The 13,893-nt window shown below is 45.1% G+C and overlaps 1 protein-coding gene across 1 annotated transcript in view; it reads right to left on the reverse strand.

Moving 5' to 3' along the window:
- The window catches only part of STK24 (serine/threonine kinase 24), a 42,718-nt gene extending 28,846 nt beyond the window's left edge, over positions 1 to 13,872 (reverse strand). The window contains exons 1-2 of the mRNA XM_035114364.3: positions 12,872 to 13,872; positions 4,773 to 5,003 (exon numbers count right to left, since the gene is read on the reverse strand). Coding sequence (XP_034970255.1) covers positions 4,773 to 5,003; positions 12,872 to 12,916 — 276 coding nt within the window. The 5' untranslated portion in view covers positions 12,917 to 13,872. The remainder of the gene's footprint in view (positions 1 to 4,772; positions 5,004 to 12,871) is intronic.
- Between the last annotated feature and the right edge of the window lie 21 nt (positions 13,873 to 13,893).

Genomic DNA, 13,893 nt, shown 5'->3' on the forward strand with positions numbered 1-13,893 from the left:
TTATCTGTATTTCTTTGTTGTAGAGTGTTATTCTTTTATGGTTTGTTTGTATTCTACTTTATATTCTATCTTTGAAAAATTAATAAAAAATGATATTTAAAAAAAAACAAACTTATCAGCTGGCCTTGCGGGGAATTCCCAACTTTTATAACCCTGGCCTTGAGCAGCAACTAGATCACCAAATCAAGAGAAAATACCAGAAAGCTCTGAGGGGACCTGTGACTCCACATCGTAATGCTACAGAAAAGTCTGCCACACAGCACAACAGATACTGCCAGAACCACCACCAACCCAAACACTCCCCACCCAAAGCTTCACAACCCAAGACACCAATGACTCCACAGGGAAATAAACAAATAGTATAGAGGTTTGTAAGCCAACACTGTGTGGGTGGTTCTACTCAAGCAATGGGGCTGTCCTTTTCTCAACTCCTCTCTGCAGGCTTCCCGTGCCTCCAATATCTGTTCTGGAGGGGCCCCCCAACAGTTGGGAGCAGATTTCAACAATGCATGGAAGAAAGGAGAAGGGTTTGTTCCATCGCACAAGCAACGTTCCACCGGTGCCCCAGCACCTTTGGATACAATTCATAGCATAAGGTTCCCGGCAAAGAACAACCCGGCTTAAGATATTCAGTCCACAGAGAGGAAGTGGCACCTGTGACAGGTAGCAGGGCCCCATACCTGCCAAGTCTCCCGCTGAAAAATGTGGTATCAGCAGCAGCACGGCACCAGAAGTTGCGTAGAAGCAACTTCTGGGGCCGCTCCGCCCATGTGTGGGCACTGGAAATCAGGCAGAGTGGCACCGGAAGTCGCTTCTACGCAGGCCCGGTGGCCATCTTGGTAGTGGCCGCATGGTGGCCAAGATGGCTGTCGCCATGCGGCCACCACGAAGATGGTTGCCGGGCATGTGTAGAAGCGACTTCTGGTGCCGCTCTGCCCGATTTCTGGTGCCCACACATGGGCAGAGCGCATACCTGCCAAGTTCCTGCCGGAAAAATAAGGGATTGGACCGGAAGTAGCAGACCGGAAGTAGCGCTGCCGCCATTTTGGAACTGGGCGGAGCATGCTCAGAAGTGACTTTTGATGCTGCTCTGCCCAGTTCCAAAATGGCCGCCGCACCAGAAGTCTCATCTCATGTTGATCACCTCCATGACATTCAAATGGACTTATGTATTGGGGACTTCTAATCACTTATGGGAGGATGGCCCAATGAGCAACCCCTGAGGCCTTTTGGGGAGCCCCTCAGCAATGTTTGATTGCCTCCAGCCCTTGCTCTGCCTTCCCCAAGGTGGGTGAGTGAAGGGCTGGGCTTTGAGAAGGGGGGCCCCAGAGTTTTGCCTTTCCACAGTCAAATTAGCGCTTTCCCAGCTTTGGGAAGAAGATAAGAACATATGGGAAACTAATATCTGGGATATAGCAATGTCTGAGCATCACCAGAAGCAGGAGGACAGACACATTCGAGGCATAACGAACAGAGACACCTTCCAAGAAATGTGGACCCCTTTCTTTAACTATGTTAATGACCAGAAATCAAGACCTTTCCTATACCAACTGCTCAATATTCTCAGTGGAGGGGTTACGTTAGGTTTGAATGCTGAAAGTGTTAAGTGTATGTAAAACAAACACCATTATATGTACTGCTGGATAAGTGTTTAATGGTTATTGTATTTGTATTTTTAAAAAAACCTATTAAAAATGGTTTGGTTTCGTTTTTAAGGAGATGGGAGGGCTCTAGGACCCTACCAGAACCTTGTGCCTCTTTCCCAGAGTCTGGCACCTTGCTTTGGGAAGGCACAATGAGGGCTGGGGGGGGGCTGTTTTGGCCTTGCCCCTCACCCCACGTGACAAGGCAGTGTGTGGCCCCTGGGTGCCGGGTCAAAGTACTTTTGCGGCCCACTTGATGCAAAAAATTGGGCCACCCTGATTTATGAAGTTATCTCAATTTAACACCGCCCTGCAGGTTCGGATCTGCTAAATCTGGATTAGCAGAGATTTATTAAGACCATAAACTACTAGAAGTTTGTGCTCTCAGTCCTCCCACGAAGATCTATATCACAATTACTAATTGCTCTGTGGCCTCTTTCTGGAATGTTTTCAAAGAAGGGTTATGTTTCTTTCTTTTATTTCTGGGTCCTTTCTAAAAATATATAATTACACATATTTTTGTAAGCTTCCAGAAGCCATGGAATTAATGTGAAATGTAAACCTAAATGTTTAAATAAAATGCCCTTGGGATTTTTTTTTGGGGGGGGGGACCAAAACAACCATGATATTGCTGGGTTTTCTCTCTTTTTTTCGGCCATCAAGAATGTCACTTGAGATAGAGAAGACCGATCAAGATCATCACTTCTGATCTATAGCATATGATGCATTCTCACCAATACAGAACATACAGTGGCATGACAAATGATCATTCAGCAGATTAAAATGGAAAAAGAGATATAAGCACAATCTATTATATTGAACTAGGAAGTGTTGCAGAAACCACTCAAACACTGCAGAGGAAGGAAAGACGATGCTAAGCCTACAGAAGTCTGTGGCTTTGTTAAATGTTTGTTTCATTCCCCCCCCCAAAAAAAACATTGGATTTTCCATTGAGATTTTAAGCTCTGTGTATTATTTCTAAGCCCCCTTGGTTTTGGTTTAATGAAAGATAGAATAAGAATGCAGTAAATACGGGACAAGGAAACAATTTTATTGCATTCTTTTCCAATACAAGAGCCACCTTCTCCCCTTTTCAGCAAGATTTCATTTTCCTGTTTTTGAACTTGCTCTGCTTTTTAGAAGGAACATGTATTTGAGTAAAGTAAAGCCTATTGATTTTAATCACTCTATGGAAAGCTAAGACGAAGGGATTGATAAAAACGGCCAGTTATCTGTTGAATGCAGCTCTTGTATTGCTCATCATCATGGCACCCAACACATCAAACCAACTCATTATTAGACGTTCCACCATCTAAGAGCCAGAAAAGTTAGACAAAGTACAAGAGCACACCACCCAACCATATTTCCACTCTATTTTCACACTATCATTATGCTTTGAAAAACTTCACGGCCATATTCTAGTTTCACATGCATGAAGGCCTGAGTAAATATGTCTCCAAGCTGTATCATCCTGAGGTAATCATCGTCACTGACGCAAAAAGAAAACCTTGCCAAAACAGTTCCTCATTCTGGTTTGCTAGCATCAATGAGAACCAATTTCTGTACATTCAAATACAAGTACCTGTATGTAACTCGTGAAATAAATATTAAACTGGTCCCAAATGCGGTGGCCAGATTCCTAGCTCAGGTTCCACTCAGAACTCATACAGGCAGCTCATGAAACAGCTGCATTAGCTGCCAGTTTATTTCTGGGTCCAACGTGAGTAAGGTGCTCACGCTAGTGTTCAAAACCCTAAATAACGTAGGCCCCAAATATCTGAGAGATCACGGCCTTCTCTACAGACTCTCTTGGGCAGGCATCCCCAAACTGCGGCCCTCCACATGTTTTGGCCTACAACTCCCATGATCCCTAGCTAACAGGACCAGAGGTCGGGGAAGATGGGAATTGTAGTCCAAAACATCTGGAGGGCCGAAGTTTGGGGATGCCTGCTCTTGGGTGTTAAGATCAGCAGTGGTAGGAGGGTGCTTTGGTAGTTCCACTGCCACTACCCAGGTGAGGGTGGTTTGGGTGAGGGAATTCTCTATGGTAGTCCCTAAATTGTGGAATTCCTTCCCACACAGGAAATGCTGAAGATGCACTTATATTATCTGGGCCTTTGACACATGAGATGTGTATTTATAGGAGCCACCTTACTTTAGTGATTCTAACTTACTTTAAACTGTTTTTAAGGTTGTGTTTTGAATCACTGTAACCTGCCCTGGGACCCTGGAATGGAGGGTGGGCAACAGATATTAAATTATATTATTATTGGCGACAACTAGTATCTGCAATCCAGTTAAGACTTTCATGTTTACATGTTTTCTAACTGAAATACATGAGTGGAAATCAGACAAGACTCCAGAGCCTAAAAACTGCTTTCCTATGATTTTCTCCAATTCTCCTATTACTACATCCCAGGCCTTTCTGGGGGTTCAAAAACCTGAAGCTTAGGGGGCCAAGGGGACTTGGGGAGCTCCACTGGAGAAGCACCTAGACATTCTCCATTGCGCAAATGGAATTTCACTGGCCCGGTTCCCAGTGCCATGCAGGCAACCCTGGGTAAAATATATTTCTAAAAAATTATAACCCACTTTTCACCATCTAAATCTCAAAGTGGCTTACAACAGCAACAACATACAAAATACCTAATTTAAACATAAATTCAAAACCTCAGAAATTCAAAACCTCAGAAATTTAAATGAAACACTAGAGTAGAGGCATCAAGGATATCAAGCAATCAGTGCCCTCTCTTTGGCAGAAGTTTAGCACTGGTGTAAAAACAAGCAGGAGTGTGTATTTATAATATCATACATCTCTCTCTCTCTCTCTCTCACACACACACACACACAAACACACACAGCCTCCAGGATTGTTACATTTCATTAAAAAAAAGTTTTACTTTTATCAATAGTCAACACATAAATTAATAACACTTCAATATCTAAATAAAAAGACACTATGTAACGCTTTCCCCAAAAAAAACTTATGGAAAAGGTAAACAATCCATTTAGTCTAGTACTCAAAACATCCTTCTTCCGCTAAAAGCTATTCTGTAATTTCACAAATATATTGATTTGTAAAACGTGCATATTTTAAGTAAGACATTTCAACATAAAGCCGAGTCTTACCTTTAAATAAGATCCATAGTATTTGGTAACATATGGACTGTCGCACTGACTCAGCACTGTAATCTCTTGTTGAATGTCTTCTATTTCATCTTCAGCTTCTTCAAGATCAATAATTTTTATAGCAACAACTTTCTGACTTTGATTGTCAATTCCTTTAAAAACTTCACCAAATGAACCTTTGCCGATCTTCTCCAGCTTTGTAAAGAGCTCTTCTGGATCTGCTTTCAGATTCTGAAGGAATACAGAAAAGAAAAACACCTTTGACTTTATGATTCTGTGTTCTTGTAGGCATGTCCACTCAGAAGTGGACTATAGCGTCAAATAATTTGATTTACACCGCAGATCTCAGTTCAGTACAAATATTCTAGGTTGACAGTTTTAATACAATCGTTTCAAACAAACATGGGAAGGCCTATTCTATGTCCAAACTATTCGCAAACAAGTTTTTGTACTGCAATTTTGTAATATTCTCCTTCCTAGATACTGAGCCCCATGTGATCTACCAGCAAAAGCAGGGGGGTCCCTAAATGAAGTGCCAGAACCCCAATGTCTAAATGAACCCAAAATGTGCATTGTGAAAACCAAAGTTCTATCCCAGCCACAAGCTAAAGAATAGGACGATCTGCACTTAAGAATTTGGATATATAGAGCTGTTGCAGTTGAGGGCTTGAAAAAGTAAGGTGATTTGGGCAAGTAAAATGTATGCTGGTAAAAAGGCAGAAAGAAGGATGATCTTAGGAAGAAAAGGGTGTTAGAAAGGTAATAATTCTATCTTAATCATTATAATTCCATCCCCCAAGTTAGTAGTGACAGAGTCTAGCTTACACTGCCAATGTATGCTGTCAGACTACTTAATATACATCAGGCATAGGCAACCTCAGCCCTCCAGATGTTTTGGGACTACAATTCCCATTATCCCTAGCTAACAGAACCAGTGGTCAGGGATGATGGGAATTGTAGTCCCAAAACATCTGGAGGGCCAAGGTTGCCTATGCCTGATATACATTATACTTCCTCAATATAGTGTCCTCCAGATAATTTGGACCACAACTCCCATCAACCCCAGCTAACATAATTTCCACCAACCCTCAATGTTGGCTATCTGGAAAGCATCAAGTTGAGGAAGGCCGAAATAGCCTCACATATAGGATTGTTGCTGCAGTTGTAATGCAGTGCATGTGTTCATCATGAGAACTTTGTGCCATGAATGCAATGCTGTACAGCAGGGGTGTCAAACTCAAATTCATCGGGGGCCACATCAGCAGTTTGGTCACCCTCAAAGGGCCGGTTATATCTGTAGGACTATGTGTCCACTCTTTATTATCATAAATTATTGTCACTGCATTCAATTATTACTGTTTTTTGTAATAATATAAGTAATAACTAGCTCTGAAAGCAGAAACATAGTCAGAATAATGGCAAGTAGATATTCAAATGTACAATTATTGTACAATTTATTGAAAAATGATTTTTTGGTAACTGCACTGGGTGGTGGAGGCTTGCTAGGGTTTCATGCAGGAGCTTTGCAGAGCTACTGGTACCTGGAGATGCTGGGGTCCTTCTGCATGCAGGACAGATGTTCTGCCAGTGAGCCACCACCCTTCACCAAAGGGACTAGCTGAGGTTGACTCACTGAAGCTGCTCTCCTGGTTCCAGGGTTTAAGGGCCAGAAGTATAAAGCAGCATCCTATGTTTCTGAGGAGAGGGAGCGGGAGGGGGAGGGAGGGAGGAAGGAAGGAAAGAGGGGAGAGAAAGAAGAGTAGGAAATAAGGAAGGGAATAAAGAAGGAAAGAAAAAGAAAGAGGGAGAGAAGAGGGAAAGGGAGAAAGAATGAAGGAAGTAGAGGGAAAGAAAGAATAAGAATGAGGGAGAGGAAGAAAGATGGGAAGGACGGAAGGAAGGAAGAAAGAAAGAAAAGAGGGAGCAGGAGGGAGAGAGGAAGGAAAGAGGTGAAAGAAAGAAGAGTAGGAAAAGGAATAAAGAAGGAAAGAAAAAGAAAGAGGGAGAGAAGACAGAGATAAAGAAGGAAGGAAGGAGAGGGAAAGAAAGAATAAGAACGAGAGAGAGGAAGAAAGAAAGGGAAGGGGGGGTCGCCGCCTTGATTCAGCGCCAGAAAAGAGCGCGAAGGGACCCCCCCCCGCCCCCAGCTGTTTGTCGGCGCTTTGTCGGCACGGCGCTTCAGCAGCAAGGTCCCGCTGCTGGGTCCCGCTGGCTGGGGCGCTCGGCGGGCCACATGGCGAGGTCTGGCGGGCCGGATTTGGCCCCCGGGCCTTGTGTTTGACACCCATGCTGTACAGCTTCATATAATTCCACCTTTTAATAACAGAAAAAAGCACAGAAATGGCTGGCATCGTTTACAAGGCACATTTAAGAAGCCCACATGTGCTTGGTCATAACACATGCAGAGAAACAAAGCCCCAAGCACGATCTGGATCCCTCCCCTTCAACTGACTGGCTTCCATGGTGCCCAAACTAACCTCAAGGCATCACAGTATGCGAGATGAGGGTTGATGCTTTGTGATCAAGCATAGGTATGCTACAGTATAGCTTGTGCTTAGAGTTGACTAGTAGCAGACACCACAACTACCCTGGGTAACTGTCAAATGTTGAACTAATTAATTTATTAGAACTCTGCCACATTATCGAAACTACTGTCTCTGAGAAGAACTCAGTTCTTCCTAGAAGGTCAATGGAACATAGGGCTAAATTTCATGCAAACTACTACTCAGCAGTAACAGAAAGTGTTGATGAAGCATCTAGGGTTAGCTTTAAAACACAAATTACGTGGCCAGAGAAAACAGAGACTGTTTTCTTCCAATTTTCCAAAAGTGTCAAATCTGAATATGACTGAATGCATTATGATTATTATTATGATTATGACCCATCTGACCGGGTTGCCCCACCCACTCTGGGCAGCTCCCAACAAAATACTAAAAATACAAACATCAACCATTAAAAGCTTCCCTGAACAGGGCCGCCTTCAGATGCCTTCCAAAAGTCAAAGTTGTTTATCTGTTTGATATCTGATTGGAGGGTGTTCCACAGGGAAGGAGCCACTACCAAGAAGGCCCTCTGCCTGGTTCCCTATAATGTCGCTTCTCACAGTGAGGGAACCACCAGAAGGCCCTCTGACATTTTAGGACATTTATATTCCACCTCATGGTACTCAAGGCGGTCTGCTTACTTTCTGCAAGGCCTTAGACCATGCCCTGGGACCAATCTTTTATCCTGTTCAAAAATAACAAGGGCCCATCTAGTCCATAAGCACTAACCACACAAAGAAGAGCCCCAAGGTCTGTTCCCTTTCCCCCAGCAATGTAACTGTACCACAAGACTGGGACTGTGAAGTTTCTATATACACCCCCCCCCCCTCATATTCCCACTCATTTTTACAAGTGGCTTCCATAAGAGCATGTATATAAATGCCAAACTGAACATAAGACAACATAAAATTTCTGTTTAACTATAGAATAACTAGCTAAGAGCAACAGAGCTCAACACAAACATGCTAAAAGAAGGCAGCATATGTGCTTTCTCTGGGGAGGCAAGTTTTCTATTACGAACAGCAATAAAGTTTTACATTTTCAGCTTTACAGCAGAGCTCTACAGAACCAGATTCACAGAACTAACTGAAAGAGCTATTAAAATTGATGAGAATGTAATCCTTTACTGTGTGTGCTTTATTCAAGCTTATAATTAGCCAGCAGAGCATTATGAATTACTCCCAGGCAACTAGGGCCAAAAACTTTCTAAAAGTTGGGGTTCTTTTTGGGTCCCCCCCCAACTACAAATGAGCAGTCAAACCAAGATGGTGTGCGTATGTGAGTGTGACTGTGTAAAACTAGCTTTTGCAAACCTATTTCCAAGACTTGTAGTTTCAATAGTGTTACCAACCCTAGAGGGATATGGATAATTGACAATATAAACTAGCGTTAAGACAAACAGGTAACCAACAAAAACTAGTGAATTAAATACCTAAAGAAAAGCAAAACACAAGCAAGATTATTATTGTTATCTGATTATAGCAGCAAGTGTAGAAAGAGGCATTTCTGAGGATTGGTTAGAAAAGAGATACATTATATTCGGTGAAATTTACAGTATTTGTGAGGGCAGTGAGAATGCTAAGATTAAGACTTAAACTGTAATTGTATTGGAATAGATATAATCAAAATGTTCCTATGGAAATATTGTTATCTTAAAACAGGCATAATTTCCTTTTGCCATTCAAAACAGGATGATTAATTTAAGGGAAAACGTGCTTAGATTATATATTGTCTACAGTTATCACTATTTTCGGTTCCCTTTCCATGACAATGCGCCAGCGCATGAACTATAAAATATATGTTTTGCAGAGTTTCAAAAAGCACAAATCTAGAAAACAGAGCCTCTGAGTTTAACCAGGATATTATGGTGTTGCATCTTGGCCACTCTCTTGCACCTGGCCCCTGCAACTCTTGTCTAACCTGTTTTAGTAAAGAACTTCACCAGATTTCAAAAGGAGGAATCATATCCTGCCTAATCCTGTGTCCTTTAACCCATCTGATCACATGATGTCAGCAACCCTACAGGGCTTCAAATGACTTCCCTCCAGTGGTTCCCAGTAGCTGGTTATGAATAATCCCTTGTTACTCAACAGCCTCCAAGACCTTTTCTGAAATAGATGTTGCCCTCCTTGTAACACACCATTTATGAAGCAGCTCGGCAAAAGCAGTACAAGGCAGCACCCTAACATCATTTCTATAGGCCCAGTCCAACTTGTAAAAAACGCCTCCACGCTTCCAAAATCTATTTTCCATTTTGAAAACACTTGAGGATTGACTGCTGTTCCTCAGCTTCTTTTAGTCCCCTGTATTCAAACCCCTTGCATTTTTGACCACCTGACTTGAATTCTTCTTCATCATCATAATTTATTACTAATACCCAGCTATCTGGCCGGGCCTCCCCAGCCACTCTGGGCAGCTCCCAGCAGAATATTAAAAACACAGTAATACATCAAACATTAAAAACCTCTCTAAACAGGGCTGCCTTCAGATGTCTTCTAAAAGTCAGATAGCTGTTTATTTCCTTGACATCTGATGGGAGAGCGTTCCACAGGGCGGGTGCCACTACCGAGAAGGCCCTCTGCCTGGTTCCCTGTAACTTGGCTTCTCGCAGCGAGGGAACCGCCAGAAGGCCCTCGGCACTGGACCTCAGTGTCCGGGCAGAGCGATGGAGGTGGAGACGCTCCTTCAGGTATACTGGACCGAGGCCGTTTAGGGCTTTAAAGGCCAGCACCAACACTTTGAATTGTGCTTGGACAGAGCTGCAAGGCATGCACATATATAAGCACAAATGCACTGGCAAATGCCATTTAGAGCTGATTCTATGTCTAGAATCTAATCTACATTCGTATAAAGATGCTCTAGGGGACCAGCGGCACATACCTCAAGGAACGCCTAACACATACCTCAAGGAACGCCTCTCTCATGAACCAACCCAGAACCTGCACCCCTTCTTTGGGCTTACTCTCCACAGGAAGTGTGCAGGGTGGCAACATGAGAACAATCATTTTCCACAATGGCTCCACTTGTGGAATGGCTCTCCCCAACATAGCTGCCAAGTTATCCCTTATTTTAAGGGATTTTCCCTTATGCTGAATAGGCTTCCTCGCGAGAAAAGGGAAAACTTGGCAGCTATGCTCCCCAACGAAGCATGCCAGGAGTCGTTGCTGCGCTTCTAGGTGCTAGGCAAAACCCTGCTCATTGACCCAGGTTTATGGTTTTTAATTGCCAAGGCAGTTACCATGGCCTTTTGGGGACTACCGTTGCCTTTGTGAGACCTTTAAGTGTTGTGGGTAGGACTTGTTCCTTTTAAATACAGTGCTGGAATGAGTGTTTGTTTTTTGCTATTTTTACATGATTTTAATCTCGTTTTAATTTTTGCTGTGCAAGATGCTTTCAGGAGCCTGAGTGCAAGTGATAACAACCACAGCTACAACTCTCATCTGTGCTGGAACCTATTTACTAAACGAGCACTATTAGTCTCACCTGTCCCTGGGATCTGACTGCCCACAGTAGTTCTAGTGCTTTGCTTTTCTCTTGCTATCAGTTACCTACTACACCCCTGTTAACTCCTAAGTGTCTGTGCCCAGGAAATGCCAAGCAGGAATTAAAAGAACTCTGGGCCATGTCGTTTTTGAGCATGTCGCTTAAAAAGGCTCAGATCTGCCACTCAACGAGCACCAGTACTGTACTAGAGTTTCCTGTAGAAGCAGCCTCCCTCCATTCTAGAGGGCAGTAGCTCACTCATCCTAACCCTGCTTGCTCTTTTCGGCTTCTGATTGGCTCCAGAGCCTCACAAGATCCAGAAACTCCAGTGTACTGGGAAACAAGTTTGCATAAAAACCCTCAAGCATGATATGTAATGCAGCCTCAACAGTTTACCTCATAATGATGGGCTTGTAGTCTCAGCTGTGCCCCAATAAAGTATACCTGCTTGTTTCCAAGTACAGAACAAGGAAGCACACTATTCCCCGGCTTCTCCTTCCCATTTTTGGCATAGTTAGAGAGAAAAAAGACAGCTCAACTCTTGGGCCCCCCTTTCTAGCCAAGGCACAGCCAACCCATTCAGATCTACTGTGGCCTGCAAAGAACAGAAAGCTGCAGTCTGGGTTAGTTCTGCTACTCAGCTTGGCTGAGAATAAAGTTCTCTCTTTTTGTGTATGTACAGTAGTCCCTTATCCCTTGGTCTGGTGGATCACAGGCCTTCTTCCCTCGCACTACTCCTCCTTGCTAGGCCATAGCAACACCAGGCCAGAATAGGAAGGCCTATATGTGTGCCATCACTTCCTGGGATCCTGCAGGCCATCAAAATGCAGTGCTTTTGAGTTTGGAAAACCAGACTCTCATCTTAACATACAAATAGGAATGCACATCCGAATTCACAGCATAGCTCTTCTTCCCTGTTTGCCACGCACACTCAAAGAGATGTTATTTTATACTACTTAATGCAAATGCTAAGACACTACAGATGCAAAACAAGTTCCAAGAAGTTTTCCACAGAGATGGAAAACTCTCGGGTAACAATAAATGAGGCTGAAGATGGACTCCTTCGTTAAAACATGAAAAGAATTACTGAGACGGCTAGTATTTTAAATACTCTACAGTTAAGTTTCCCACACACACAGACACACCAAATATTACATCAAGGAGGCCATATATGGATTTTGCTAACAAACAAACAAAAAGGGAGAAAAACTTAAGGTAAAACTTGCTAAATTACACTCATTCACTTTCTCTCTGTCTCGCACACACACCAGCCAAAGTCAGCCCAAAAAGTTACCTCTTTGTACCTTTTTATAAACCTCATACAGTATCTGACCCTTACCCAGATGTGATGACCATAACTGTCTGATAACTGTAGTGGATCAGAACATGGGTTTTTTGTGAGGGGGGGCGTTGTTGTTGTTTCTAAAGGCAGCCCTGTAAAAGATATTGGCCACAGGATACACAGCTGCATTACTGCTAGCTGCTCTCAAGACCCCAGGTGACAGCAGAACCCAAAACAAATTAAGGATTGCCCCTTAATTTAAAACAGCAAACTATCTGGATTGTACCTTGAGCAAGGCACCAACCCCCTCCCTTTGCCATAAGCGGCCTGAATAGTTGGCAGAGCAGATTTCAGGGTCGAGCCCCACGTTGGACCAGGAGATTCCTGCCCAGCAAGGGGTCGGCCTAGCTGACCCTCGCGGTCCCTTTCGACTCTGCATTTCTAGGAGTCTGTCCCCTCACCCCCCCCCCCGCCCATACACACACACTCCCACTGCTCATTTAGACGTTCCCTCCAGCTCCTTTACAAGTTAGCCAGGTTCACCCAGCCCCCACCCGCACCCAACCCAATGTTAGCATCTCCCCGGGATGAAACAAACCCCTGCATACCACTAAACTAGCCCGGGGGGAGGAGGAAATGTGTGTGTGTGTGTGTGTAACGGACCGTTCCCCCCACCCAAAAAAACCCACCTCCCCCCTGCTTTCCCATTTTGGGGGGGCCTCTCGGATGCAGTTTGAAGCCCATGCAGGGAGGTGGTTTAGGATGGAGGGAGCCAGCGGCTGGTTTCTCACCTGCATGCCCGGCAGGCCAGGCTGCTGCACCGGGGAGTGAGCCATGATGACGGAAGCGGCAGAGGCAGCGCTGCTACCGCCCCTCCTGCGCGCGGGCCCCTCTCCTTTCCTCTCTTGCCTTCCTTCCCTCCTCCTCCTCCTCCTCTCTCTCTCTCTCGAAGCAGTTCCAGGAACGGAAGGATTCACCTCAGCCCCATCACCAGCAGCCCCGCCGCCAGCACCACCCCCGCGTGCTCCTTCCCCCTCGCAACCCCGATCCGCACCAGGGCTAGGCTAGCTCCCAGCCGAGTACGGAAGGGACGGGCGGGCGGAGGACTCCCGGGTCTCTGTGCGTCTGTGCGCGCGCGCAAGCCACCGAAGAGGGCGGGCAGGCGCACAACACAGCCGGGTTTGGGAAAGGGGTGAACCTGGAGGAGGAGCGAATCCTGACCCTCCTCCTCCGCCGCCGCCGCCGCGCACGGGTCCGTAAAGGGAAAGGACGAGGCCACGAGGAGGAGCCACGCTTCTCGCGCAGCCAAGCCGGGCCTATTGGCGCGCGGCGACGAGGCGGGCGCCCCTCCCTTCCTCCCCGAAAGAGTTCTGTGAAAACTCGGAAAGCGAACTCCCTTATAGATGTTTATTCGTATGCATACATAGGTATGTCTCGCCCGCATCAACCTCTGCAACCACAGCGCTTGGCTTCGCCCCCGATGGCGCACTCTTTCAATCATAGGAGCCAACTCCTAGGGGCTGAGGTCCCCTCGGCCCCCCAAATAAAATATATGCCCCTGAAGTTGATGGGCATGCCGCATTGCCATTCAAATGTGTGTGTGTGTGACGTCTTGGGATGGATTTTGCGGGGTGGGGGTTTACCCGCCCCCTCCCCATAGTTTATTCAGATTGGCCCCCTTGCTTCCGATGTTTCTCAGATGGACGGATGCCAACGACGCTATATAGGTCCCAATCGAATCGAGCTCTTAATGACAAATATCTCCGTTTGTGTCGTGTGTTTTCCCATCCCCACCAACTCCACTTTCGCTCCT

This window comes from Zootoca vivipara, chromosome 4 (genome assembly GCF_965207765.1).
Source record: "Zootoca vivipara chromosome 4, rZooViv2.hap1.1, whole genome shotgun sequence".
Taxonomy (NCBI): domain Eukaryota; kingdom Metazoa; phylum Chordata; class Lepidosauria; order Squamata; family Lacertidae; genus Zootoca; species Zootoca vivipara.